This window comes from Leucopleurus acutus (assembly GCF_964270905.1).
Source record: "Leucopleurus acutus genome assembly, chromosome: 3".
NCBI classification, from domain to species: Eukaryota; Metazoa; Chordata; class Mammalia; order Artiodactyla; family Delphinidae; genus Leucopleurus; species Leucopleurus acutus.
In genome coordinates, this window is record NC_139145.1 from 94,641,641 (window position 1) to 94,656,109 (window position 14,469).

Sequence of the window (14,469 nt, forward strand, 5' to 3'; positions counted from 1 at the left end):
TGAACAATTGTTGAAGTATAAATGCATTTTATAACACACAGCAAGAAAGGATGAGTAAATCATTGTACATCTGGATGATTAGTCATTCAACACATGGAAAAGAGGAATCTCAGGCAAAGGGACCAGTAAGCACAAAGACAAATGCTTTCAATGGTCTTATGGTAAGGCAGTGTTTGGGACTACTCTACTATTAGGTTCATATTGAAGGACAATGTGGAAGGGGAAATGGCAGGGTATGTTGGCCTTAAATAATGAAGGATCGTTTCACCATGTTAAGGATTTACATGGTATCCTGTAGTCCAAGAAAGATCCTTACAGTTTGTTGGTTTATTTGTTTGTTCTTGTTGGAGTTTTGTTGTTGTTCTTATTATAAGCATAAGAGGAATGTAAAGGTATAGAAGCATGAGCATATTTGCAGATGGAAGGACCATGGTAATAAATAAATCAAAGGTTAAGAAAGAGAAAGAACACTCAATAAGGAAGATTAACTAGAGGAGGCAAATGTGATGAAATCCAAATCATAGGACAGAGTAAGATGATAAACTTCAGTGGTAAGGTTCATACTAATGTAAAATATGGTAGAAATCATCCTTTCCTGATATCAAAGGAGCATTAGCAAATGGGCAGTTGGTCATTCCATGGATTTTCAAAATATACCTTCAGTTTTGGGTTTAAAGCATTTGTTATTTGTCTACTATTAAACTCATCTGTAAGTGGACATCAGCCCAAAATATGTACTCCAAAGCCAAACACAATTGAACTTTTCAGACCTATTGTTTTCAGGTGATACATAGCATAGCTTTGATCTTCCTTATAATTTTTTCATTAATTCCTTCACTCTTTTATTCACCTATTTATCAGGAAGATACAAAAATGAAGATCAATTCTTTACATCTGAGATGATTGTAGTCCTGTAAAGAAAATAAAGTAATGAACTGATAATGCACAAATTGCTTTATTAGAGGTACTCACAGAACTAGGCACTAATAATGAGGCAGAGAGGATACATAAGCTGGATGGTCAAGGATGATTTCCTGAGAGAAGGAACACAAGTTAAATTATGATGAAAACTGAAGAAGTAAGGAAAGGAGAGAAAAGAGAGTGAGACCTAGTCCAAACTGGATCTATGATGCACCAAGGAACCTGGGTATAGGAATGAGTGGCTTTTCTGGGCCTGTGAGTAGTTTCAGTATGATGGAATAGAAGGTTGTGTGGGTCAAAAGAAGCAGGTAAGGCTGGAGAGGGAAGCTGACAGGTTATGCGGAGTCCATTGTATCTTGCTAAGGAGATTGGATTTAATTTTTCAAGTAGTCTGTGGAGCCACTCAGGAGAGGAATGTCATGATCACATTTAAATTTCAGGAAGATTTTTAGGTGATCAATTACAGGGGAACAAAGATGGGAATACTGAAAATAGTCTAAAGATGGAGATAATGAGGGGCAAAGTAGGATAGAGACAGTGGGGATAGACGGTGGAAGGCAATTTAAGAAAATCAAGGACTCTATGAATTATATAATACATGGGAAGGGCAAATGATAGTGAATATAAATATGCCACGTTTTAAAGTGTAACATGTTTTGGATGACGGAAAATGAATCTTGAATAATCCAAATTGGTTCCCATTGTTTCCTCTGAAGAAGTTAGGCTTAGGGGTTCCTCTGTAGAAGTTAGGCTTAGGTTAACAAACCACATTTTTCCATAGAACAGAGAGTCTAAGTGACTTTCCTGAGTGTACACGGTAAGTTGAAGAAGGAAGCAACAACAGAAGTTTTTTCTCTCATACTCAAAGTCCAATACTTTATTTTCAAATGAAGATTGAAAACACTTATCTTTTTAAATTAGAAATAGCAGTCAGTGCCGCACTAGAGTGTGAAGTTTTTAGTTGTACGTTTATTCTGAAATGTGAAGACCAGTGAGAAATGGTCTTAATTAGTGTACATTTCAAATTTTCGTGACTTAGCATGAAAGAAGAAGAGGGAAGGTCATTTTAATGTCTGACATTTCCACAAACTACCAGCCATTCTTCAAAGTCTAGGCTAACAAAAATTGAACAACAAATAAAATCACACACACACAAAAATTGGTAACTGTGTGAATGGTAACTATGTGTGGCAATGATTTCACCATATGTACATATATAAAATAATCATGTTGTATACCTTAAACATACATAATGTTATATGTCAATTATATCTCAATAAAGCTAGGGAAAAAACAGTAAAAAATTAAATAAACACCAAGCTGACTTTATAATGTTTAGCATTTTCTCCAGTCGTGGTCTGTGGACCATCCTGTGAGAATTCCTTTCTTTAATTAAGCACTTACTATGTGCCAAAAATATATGTCAAAATATTCTAGAGACAGATAATCAAGCAGGAGACTCATTTATCACTCATGTGATAAACGGGGCTTCCCTGGTGGCGCAGTGGTTGAGAGTCTGCCTGCCGATGCAGGGGTGGTCCGGGAAGATCCCACATGCCGCGGAGCGGCTGGGCCCGTGAGCCATGGCTGCTGAGCCTGTACATCCGGAGCCTGCGCTCCGCAATGGGAGAGGCCACAACAGTGAGAGGCCCGTGTACAACACCCCCCCCCCCAAAAAAAAATGTGATAAACCTTTAAGTCAGGTAAATCTAGTTTCAAGTTCCATCTTTTCCATCTAATTTATATTCAGTCTTAAATGATTTATTTACTTCTCTAAGCCCCCATTTCTTTATATATAATATGAGGAAAATAATCTCTATCTTCCCTTTTTTGTGAGTATAGAAGTAAATGAGATAATGTGTGTGAAACTGTCTAGAATAAATCCAAGTACAAATCAGTTATTCAATAAATGTAAATTTTTCTTCCTTTTGATGGTTTAGGATTAACGTATTGATGGTATTGTATATTCATGGTAGTAAAATTATATCTGTGACCCAGGTACACAGAAGATGTAAATATTTGCACTAAAATGGTCATTGTTGCTAATCAGTATATATTCTCCCAAAGAGTGTAGTTGAAATAATACTCATGAGAGAATTCAGAAACTTGGATCCTCTTGCTGGTATTGCCACTAAATATAGCTGTGTGACTTTGAACAAGTAATATAAACCATTTTGAGCTTCAGTTTTCCTGATATGCCAAATCTAGCCATTGAACTAGATGGACTCATAAATACCTTTCTGGCTCTGAAACTCTATGACTCTATTTTCTTATGATTCAGCAGACAACTTTGGAATAGAGCCTGTCAACTTGCATTGTTGTGTGATTTTTTTTTCCCTTCTGGTTGCCATGTTCTATGAATAAATTTCCTTTTCATCAGTCAACTTGTGGAAATAGCATTCTCTACTTAATACTGTATCCTCTAATCTGGCTTTTTGTTTCCTTTGGTCCAGGAGTGTTGCCTTTCCTCCTGATGTATGCAAGCCAATGTTAAGACTTAAAATCAGGGGAAGGGTATCACTTCTTAGCCAAAGAAAAACAAGACTAAGTTTCTGTCTGTTTGTTTATTTTTAATTTTGGTTGAAATATAGTTGATTTACAATGTCGTGTTAGTTTCAGGTGTACAGCAAAGTGATTCAGATATATAGATATATATATATATTCTTTTTTTTACATTCTCTTCCACTCTAGGTTATTACAAGATATTGAGTATAGTTCCCTGTGCTATACAGTAGGTCCTTGTTGGTTATCTATTTTATATACAGTAGTGTGTATATGTTAATCCCAAACTCCTAATTTATCCCTCCCCCCCTTTCCCCTTTGGTAACCATAAGCTTGTTTTCTATGGAACAAGACTACATTTTAATGATTCATATGAATTATTGTAAGTGTAATGAAGTCAGGGCCTTGGGAAGTCACCATATGAACAAAATATATAAAGAAGAACCAGTGAATACAAGCATTATCAAAAGGGAGAGAAATTGTTTTATAGCAACATCATTTAGTATAGTTTTGGGGAAAGGACCTTGACATTTTTCTGGGAGATAAGATCTCCTACTTCCCATATCTATTTCACTGGCATCCACCAAAATTCTTGGAACCACAGCTTGACTTATGCCATTACTGGAAACTTTTATTTAACATATTAGAAGTCAGTATGGTACCAAATGTTAATAGTGATTATATTTTAGAGGGAGACGTACAAGTGTTCTATATTTGAAAAGTATTTTAACTTCTCTTTCTGTTAGTGTTTGTATGTGAACACAAATACTGTTTTTAAATTGGAAATGAAAACAATTTTAATTTTGAAAATTATGTTAAAATTCTGGAGTATAGATGAGAAGAGTGATATATATGGGAGTTAGGAGATTTGGGGTCATGTTACAGCTCTAGCACTACCTGAGTGATATTAAGCAGGAAATATGTTTTTCGTTTAAACAAACACATAAAAATGCAACTTATAGTTTTGTAGTCTTGTTCTGAGTATTCTACCATTAGTGTCAAGTGTAGTGTATGTGTGCGTGGCGGGGGGAGAGGGAGAAAATGAGTATGTATTTTGGACAATGAAAATCATTTGAACCTGTGGTATCGTGCAGTAAATTTTGGATTCATAGTGTTTTAGATACAAAGTTGGATTTAAATCCCAGCTCTGAGGATTTGTAAACTGAATTTTTTTCCCTCATTTGCAGAATATGATTACTTATACTTAATTATATGGATGTTCTTTAAAGTTTGAATAACTTAGTTATGTATAATATCTTGCATAAGGTAGTAACTGATAGTTCTTATTATGTTTAGTGAATTATATAAATGATCAGACTGAACAACATGGTCTTGAGTCAAAAGCATGTGATCCTATAAAGAATTGAGAGGGATTTTTCTATTGTGATTAAGAATTGTTTAGAAAAACAGTTCAAAATTAGGGTCCCATAATTATTTCTTAAGTACTGGTATCCTTTGGCATAAATGTATGGCTCCTAAATATGATGATTTTAAAAAATAAAAAACATTTATTTGAAGTTTAAAAATTGAAACAGTGGTTCCATTAATTTGTAGTCCATTAATTCAACAAGTATTTCTTCATTCAACAAACAATTATCAAGCAGCCACTAGATGGCAAGTTCTGAGGGGCTTCATTGGGTATTAAGGATATAAAGATAAATTACATGGTCTGTTCTGTTTGGAGTTTGTAGTCTGATGGAGGAGACAGACATGGAGGGAGGAATAACAAAATAGTACAGTGACAGTAAAAGGAGAACTAAGAACAAAGCATTGCTGCCAGGGAGACAGAAGGAACTAATTATAAAAATGAGTGAAGCTAAGTTTTAAGGCAGTTCAGTTTGGGACAGGAAAATAATTCCCTTTCCAGGAATGTTATATTTGTATGGATATTCTTGCCCTTATTCTTGGCATACATCATTTTACCGAAGTATTGTGTGAATGGGCCTTTCATGCTTTTTAAGCTTTGATGACTGAGATCATTAACAATAATCCTACTTACCTTTTAAACATGTACATACATTCACATTAGTGAAACAGATTGTATTTCTTGTTGTAATTTAAATAATTCCAACTTAAAAGGATGACTTTTTTCAATTTTTGCATACTTTAGTTAGCATACCTTCTGAGAGTTAAATATTTTAACAACTACAGTTAAAATGCAGTTTGCAGCTTAACACATATTTATTAGTACCTTTTGTGTTCCTTAATTCACCTCCCAAAACACACACTGTATCAACTTTCTAATGAAACATGTTTAACATGTTTAATAGAACATACATGTTAAAAATAAAAATTGAAGTGTTTGTACAGGGAATCAGAAGATTTAGTGCAGAGCTCACAAACTGACAGCCTCAGGGCCCAAACCAGGTGGCAGATATGTTTTCTTTCGCATTTTTCATCACAAGCCCATAAGAGCCTGTCCCCTTTAAATGGGGAAATAGCCCAGCAAAATTGCCCATTTTTCAGAGTTATGTTAACCTGTGGTCCAGGGGCCTGTGAATTTTCAGGACTTGATTTAAACGCTCAGCAGCACTCCTAGAAGACTGAGAGATCAAATACCATTGTAAACAGGTTCTCAATTCACCTACACAGAGTAACCATCATTATTATTATGGTTAGCTTGACTAATTGCATTAAAGATATCAACCCTATACAAGCAACTAAATGTAATCAAGTTCCATACATTGTAGAATAAAGATATAAGTAAATATTTTAGAACAGTGCAGCAGAAGCAATTAGTTCTGCCAAAGAAATCATGTGAAACATTGCAATGGATATTAACCTTTGAGTTTTAAGAAAAAGTAGGACTTTTTGAGGTTGAAAGCTAGAGTGTCTTAGGTAGTCATTTCAGGCAGAGGTATCATCATAAATAAAGGGACACAGACAGAAAAGTACATGGAGTAGTCTGATGCCATTGGGATCTAAGACAGGCAAACGTATAGAGAGAAAATTCTGGAAAGTAAGGGTAGGGGCAAATTATGAAAGCCCTTGGACTGATATCACTGAAGGTTTTTGGTTAGGATAGTATCATGGTCAAATGTGCATATTAATAAGATGATACCATCCTTGAAACAGAGAATGATCAAGCTGGAGTCCTTGTGTTACAGAACTGGTTAGAGCAATGTTTTTCAGTACTGTTTAAAAGAAATGCATAGCAAGAAATACAACTTATATCATGATATACTCCTGCTATTGCTTCCTCAGCTACAATTACTACACACACACGTAAATCTGAAATAAATTTCCATAAAATTATGTGCATGGAACACTGTCATTTTCTATTATAGACAGTTTTGTTCTTTTTCATTCTTTAAAAGTTGCAGATCAATTTATGATCCACCAATTGTTCCAGCTAACAGTTTGAAAAATAGTGAATTAGGAAATTATTCCAATGACAGTTCAAAAAAACATGGTGGTACCTAAGCTGAGAAAATATCAATAGAAATAGAGAAGAGAGAGTATATTCAGGAGGAATTTTCTGAGATGAATTTTTAGGGCTTTGTGATGAATCAGATATGGAAGATGAAAGAATTATGGAGATCAAGGGCTTTCCGCCAGTCAAAATGTTATTTTCTACTAAACAGAGTATGAGAAAGATCCACTTAAAATAAATATGATGTAATGAATGTGAAGTTGCCTTGGCCTGCCTTGTGATATTAGAAAATGAAACATTCATTTTTATCCACTCATGATATGATACTTTTCTGAATGCTTGATGGTATCAGAATACCTAACTCTTCTGAACATTATACCAACTGTCTTTCCAGGACCAAGTGTCAAGTAAATTATATATACTAAATTAGAAATCATTTTTCAATCTTGGATTATACTTTCCAAAAAATGAAAAGAAAAAAAAATTGTAATTTAGAGTGACAAATCAAAAATATTTTTGTTTTCTTAAATAAGGAAGTTAAATGTCAACGCACTGTTACTGTGACAGGTTTGCTGGTGTAATCACTAAAAGTTAGAAAACTCAAGTATGTTTCCCACAGCCACTGTGATGACCGCATTGTACTTAGTTTATTAACACCATGAATTGCAAAGAGAAAATGTTATAGTCCTTCTGCCTTGGTTTTCTGGCATGGGTAATTAACGTATCAGCCATAATATTTCATGAATGCTGTTTCTTTCCTTTTAATGTACAACATAATTTTTAAGACCATAAATTCCATGCTAAATCAGTTCTCTTCCCTCTGTAAAACAATACTAACTGCTCAGCAACCGCTGATCAATGGAGTAGTCCAGTTCCCTGACTAGGACAAGAGTACTTGAAAATACATTCTAAGATCTTGCTTGGTTTCCCACCCCCATGTCTGAAATATCCCAATAATGAATTTTTACCCAAGACAATGAACAGGAAATTTCTCAACAGCTGCCAGAATTTTCTCTTCATACCCTCTTCAGAAAAGTTAAAATGATCCTTCATTTTTAATTACGAAGGAAGGATTTAGAGAGTATCCTTAATATTCCTTTATTTGAATTTTCCAGAAACTTAACATTTATAATAATTCAAATAAATATTAGTCTTGCTACTATATATATTCACTTTTGTGAAAAAGAAAACAATCACGTGCATGCAAGTTTATTTGATTTAAGCACAACATATCCATTCCTTGGCATACCTTTCCCTCTCCCCCCAAACAAACTAAGTTATTGAATAATATCTGTGCAGTTGTAGCAAATTTGCCCAATGAATCTATTTTGATTTTGACTGAAGTGTGGGAATGCCATAGTCTAACATATTTCTCTGGTATTTGGATCTTCATTTTCTAGAATGAGTTTCATTTTTTTTCATTCTGTGATTTCCATAGAAATAATGACACTGTTCTTCTCACCCTTGCCAAATATGTAAACAAATCTGGATTTGTGAAAAACGTCTCTCTTCTGTTTAATCACTTAGTTATTTTCATGATATGTGTCATTTTTGTATTTATTTCAATCAACTTGAGGATTTGTTTATTTTGTTTACTACATAAAGATATACCACATATAAGTCATTTGTTAACCCTAAGCTTCATATTTCAAAAAGTCACATCAATTAGATATTCAGTCCTTTTACCAGCATTTTTTGAAAATCCTTTCCCTCAAGAGGTCTGAAATATAAGTATTATTTTTATGTGTTAGATACCTATTGTTTAATAACTGCTCAGGATTTGGAGAATGTCATGGCTGAATGGCCTTGTATAATATGCTTAAGACCAAATGGTAAGGCATTCTTTCTCTTACAGGAAGGTTGGGGTGAAACATGAACGTACAGACATTTTTCGCTGCTTCTGAAAGAAATCAATGTATAAGTAGTTTTTCGCTGATTCTGAAAGAAATCAATGTATAAGTAGTGTCAATTAAAACTCCTGTCCTGGAGTCATTTTTAAATAGTTATGCTTTTATTTTATATGTGCCATGTCCTTGGACATGTTTCCTAATCACCTTGACCTAGTTCCTTACCTCTAAGTGGAGATAATACTACTCCTTACCTCAAAGAATTGAAAAATTATTGGTTTCGGGTCTACTATCCTCACCTCAAGAAAGTCAAAGAGGCTCATAGGTTGCATGTTTCAGCTTCCCCTAGAAGTTTTGAGAGGGTAACCACAAAGCCTAAAACAAAACCAGGTATTAGAGATTCTTTGTTCTCTTTCTTGGCTCTTCAAGCTCAAAAACAGGATGGGAGCAGATAGGAACCATATGCTTCCTCTGAGGGCAGAATGGAGAAGAGGTTATCTCTCATTTCATAGTCAGTTGACAAATGTGGTTCCATTGGCAATGATGGTTTGGGCTGAGGGATTTCAGTGTTAGTACAGATAAATACACAATGAGATTGGCCAACAAAAAAAGGATGTGTTTGGAAAATTGTGTGATGGGAACTTGTCTGAACATTAACTAATGGTGAGAAAGAATAGAGATAAGGTTGTAGTGCACTCAGTATTGTTCCCTTCTCATTTAATCTATGTTGTATGTGTAAAGAAGTAATTAACCACCTCCTATATCACAGTACATGCTGTCGTACCTCAGTATCTCGGATGACTAGTTCTATAGGTAGCACAAATGTGCGATACATAAACATGTAGCTAATTGAATGAGTATTATCTTATTGCTATTACTAATAATAATTGTCAAGATCATGTTTTGGCCAGGTTATATCATTGTAAATTAGCACAAATAGTAAGATAGCTGGAAAAAGAGTTCTGAGTACTGTGCAGTATTTGTGCAATGAACTCTCAAAGCATATCTGTTGAGCTATTGAAAGAGGGACCTCCTAGTTGCTTAGACTGTTGAGCCATGATTTAAGGGACATGCAGAGAACACTAACAAATCTAAGAGATATGTCTTGCTAGAGAACTGAGTGGTCTTGAGCTATTATACATGAAATAAACACATCTTTCCTTAAATAATTAAGTGAATTAAAATTTATTAAAAACATTTTATATGGCTGTGAAATAAATGAAAGTGCCTTCAGTTATGCATAAAAGGAATGTTGAGAGGCAATCACATCTAGTATGAGATCACAGAAGAAATTTCAGAGGTCTAGAGCAGGGGTCCCCAACCCCTGGGCCGTAGACCGCTACTGATCCACGGCCTGTTAGGAACTGGGCCGCACAGCAGGAGGTGAGTGGCAGTCGAGCAAGCAAAGCTTCATCTGCAGCTCCTTATCTCTCCCTATCACTCCCCATCACTCTCATTACCGCCTGAACCATCCTCCCCCCCCAACCCCATCTGTGAAAAAATTATCTTCTATGAAACCAGTCCCTGGTGTCAAAAAGGTTGCGGACCACTGGTCTAGAGTACAAGTGGAGCTAGCTGCCTTCCCAAGGATTTTTAATCAGTGATGGAAAATAAAAACAAACAAATTGAAAATCGGGCGGCTTAGAGTAAACAGGGAGTTTGGCCATCAGACCTAATTCTGTGTATATGTTTTCATGTTTTTGATATGTCAAAATAGTTGGTCAGTACAAATATTTAATTTGACTAAAGAAACAGAACTTGAGTGTATTAAATATTCTCGTGCCCTCAGTAGTTTTGACTCACAGATATCCATCATTTAAAAATTGGGCACTTCACTTTTATGAAATTAAGAATAACATGTGAAATAATGCTTCATAAATGCTTGCTACACATTCTGGATACTTTTGATGATTGTAATCCCTGAGAAGATTTTTTAAAAAGGAAAGTTAAGAATGTGTGATTGCAAATCTATTTATAATCTTGCTCAATCAGCAGTATTGCTACTAGTAACGCTGTGAAGTTCACAACAAGTCTACTGAATTGCTGGAGTGTAACACAGCTGGTTGGTTATTTTGGCTTCCTTAATGCTTGCCCTGATTATGTGACATTCAGCTAATTATATGACTAGATATCTAACTCAACTACAGAGAAATTAATTTGCTGGCCACATGTGGACATGATGTTAATCTTTCCTTCCAGTGAAAAATTAGACATAGTCACTCCAAGGAAAATGAACAAGCAGGCTGTGGAGCCAGCATAGTTCATATTTTACAGTGTGTCCTTCTGTCATGCTATTTCCTTTACCTCTGTTTCCATCCCTCACAAACTCTGGTTGGGCTGTGCTTAGGTCATAAGAACTTTACAGTAAAGCTCAGGTGGATTGATTACTCTTTGATCTCCTGGTGCTCTTTCAGTTTACATCACAGCCATTTAGCATTCTTTGACTACATCAAATATATTGGCTCCTCTCCTAGATCCAACCCTATTCTCCAGAAATATTGTTATTCTGTTCGTTTCCTTTTGCTTCCAAGGTGGAAAGTCCCTGTCTTTCAGCACCCAATTTTATTGATGACTATCTTATTAGCTCTTAAATGGCACATGGCCAGACAATCCTGTTTCAGAAACATGCTGAATCAGTCCTAAAAGAGTGGGTGTTAGCAAACATAGGTGTGGAGGGGCTTTTAAATATGTCATAAGAAAAAGTAATGAAAAGCATGAAGTAATTAAGTGATTTTTTTTTCCTGAAAAGATAATTCAGTGGGATGTTATTTTGGCTTTCTTTAACAGGGTTGGCTCTGATTATTTTTATAATTATAGAGAAAATGAAGTATAGATATTTTTTCCTATGGTGGAAATCCTCTGAAAAGAATCACTGAGGAATTATTACAGCAAAAAGATCTGTCTGAAGCCATCTCCTCTGACAGGAACGTGTTAACTGTCATGTTAACAAGTGTTGTTTATTTTTTACCTGAGGAATGAGAAGTGTTTGCACCAATGCTGTTCAGAAAGCATTTCCTCACAGTATCCAAATTCATCTTATAATCAGCTTGCTTAGAATTTTAGACTATTTTTAAAGCTGGTGTGGAGCACATTTTAGGACTTCAAAAATTATCATATCCTCAGTCTTCCATGAGTTCCACTATAAGATGTTCAGTTTGCTTCTGTTCACATGTAGCTGTTCTTTCCCAGGGCAGTCCCATTCCTAATATTCTTACTGTGAGGTGAGTGAATAATAACTAATCTCCAGTAGTGCATGGATCATGGATAGAGACAAATAAATACTCTATCATATAATATAGTGGGTATAATTAAAGTTATATAACTTGAAATGATTGTTTCTAAATAATATGTGTTAACTTTTATTTGTTTTCTCTCAGTAGGTTATCCTAGATAACATAGACTTTGCTTAATTGTGTGAGATGAAAGATACTTGTTGCGTTAGATAAATGTTGTCAAGATCTAGGAAGTAATAAGATATATTAATTAAGAGAGATAAGGAAGGATATATAAACCAGTAATTTTAATAGCAGAGCACACACTTTACTTTCTAACTAAATTTAACTTGTTTGAGAATTTAATTAATGTGGCAAAATGCACAAGGAAGAGAAATGTGAGAAACTTTCATAATGCAGTCAAACCTGCAAAAATGCAGAAAGAGGAAATTAGTTTCTCTTCCCTTCCCTTGAAAGGCTGATATAAACAACGAAAAAGAAAAGAAAAAAATCTGTGTGTGTGAGTGTTTTCATGTATAGATTCAATTGGTTTTTCTCCAAATTAGTGAAGTCTTGTTTGTTAAAAATCTAATTTTTCACTTATCAACTAATTAAAATGTGCCCTTTTTAGCAAGTTAAAATATTGTAAAATTAAAAAGCTATTTTTTAAGTTACATCAAATCCAAAGGTCTATGTGACAGAATCAAAGAAACATCACAAATTGGTTGAAGGCAAAATTCAAGGTGCTTTCCAAAGCTTTCTTGTAATACAGGAATGAAATCAGGTTACGAGAATAAAATCTGACCCAGGTACTTTCTGAGGCCCTGGAGCTTTGGTAGTGAGAACAGGGCAACAAATTCTGTCCCTTCTCCACAAACGCACATGGCCTCTTAGTAGGGAAAACAGGCATTTTGAGGAACAGAAAGACATTTGATCCTATAGTAGAGGCTTTTCTGCATTAGTTAACATCTCAAAAAGGCATATTAAATGTGATAACTCCATTTTTCTTCCTTTTCCTTCACACTTAGGCCTATAGAAGGCAATTACAAATATGTCTGTGGAAAACGTCATGAGTTATATTTTTCCCTTAACCTCAGGGTACAGAAAAGCCATCTCCACTTACTTATGTTCATAAGCTTGTCGAAATGACTTAAGCTTGACAAGTGGTGCAGATTGGAGTATCAGGTCAAATGTGGTTTACTTACTTATGGAACAGCATGTGGTTTAGACTGCCTACTACATGGCAGAGCTCTTGTGAATTTACCATCATAAATTCACCTATTAGGAATTCATATCATGTGGTTTTATGAAGATAACAGCAATGAGTATTCTTCGACAGCAGAATGAATTAATATAAATGACAATTTGAGCCCCATTACTAGGAGTGCACATCTTTATTGAAGACAGCATTCCTGAATGTGTGTTGACTTACTGAAAATGTAATTTTACCAGGCAGATTATCTTTTTTTTTTTCCACCTGGTGAAAAAAAAAATGCTCATTCCCCATTCTTCTCTTCATGCACACCATTTTAGGAGTGACTGTTTCATATTTACTTTTCATTTGTCCATTAATTTTTTCCTCTTCAGGTGTAATCTAGCTCCTGTGGTGGAGTTTGCTGCAGATGTGGGAACTAAATCAGATTTTATTACCATGAATCCATCAGTTGTACAAAGAGCATTTGGAGGCTTTCGGAATGAGAGTGACAGAGAAAAATTTGTGCATAGACTTTCCATGCTGAATGACAGTGTCCTTTGGATCCCTGCTTTCATGGTCAAAGGAGGAGAGAAGCACGTGGAGTGGGTTAATGCGTTAATCCTTAAGAATAAACTGAAAGTGCGAACTGCCTATCCATCACTGAGACTTATTCATGCTGTCAGAGGGTAAGTGTCTGGAAAGGACCAGTCTGTCCTTGGCACATGGTACACATAACTACACATTTTCCCTAGACAGGAAGGAGTCTCAGTAATTTCCCAATGGATATATGTTTCCATTGTTTTATAATTGCTGCTCTGTTTACCAACTTGAATTTCGTTTATGTGCTGTATTATGTTAGCTCATTCTCTTTCTTGAAAAAGCAAATATTTGAACTTGGCACTTATTTATATCTGCTCATGAAGAAACTACTGATTTTTATATTTTGCTACGTTAAAGAGTAATAAGAATTCATAGTATAATTCATGAATTTGGGGTAAAAACTACCAACAGAAGTGCTAAATGGCTAGTGGGCAATCTTGTGGAAGCTTAAACGTTAGATGTATTTAAGGAGCAATTAAGTCCCATCTGTAGTTAAGAGGCCAACTAGTGGTAGAGAAGGCTGGCTGAGATATGCCTTAATGCTTCCCCCCAGAAGTCATAGATGACATTTTTATGAATTAAGTCAACATTTCCCTTTTATTAATACAAGCTCAAAAGAAAGACCTAAGAAGCAGACTCTTGTTTAAAAGTGGTAAATGACCAAAAGGCTAAATTCAGTCATGCATACATATAAGTGTGTGAGATATGTAACACAAAGATAAGCAATACTGTATATTTATTAGATATCTACTTAATGTCAAATGCTGTAGATTCACAATGGAAGAGCTGATCACTGCTTTAAAGGAATGCATAGGCTTT

At 35.0% G+C, this 14,469-nt stretch overlaps 1 protein-coding gene across 3 annotated transcripts in view; it reads left to right on the forward strand.

The window, feature by feature from the left end:
• The window catches only part of ST8SIA4 (ST8 alpha-N-acetyl-neuraminide alpha-2,8-sialyltransferase 4), a 101,144-nt gene that overhangs the window by 25,018 nt on the left and 61,657 nt on the right, over window positions 1-14,469 (forward strand). For 2 of the 3 annotated variants that reach the window (XM_082837358.1, XM_082837359.1), the window contains one exon: window positions 13,443-13,736. The exons of the other annotated variant lie outside the window; for it this stretch is intronic. In XM_082837358.1, coding sequence (XP_082693484.1) covers window positions 13,443-13,736 — 294 coding nt within the window. The remainder of the gene's footprint in view (window positions 1-13,442; window positions 13,737-14,469) is intronic. 3 annotated transcript variants of the gene reach the window in all.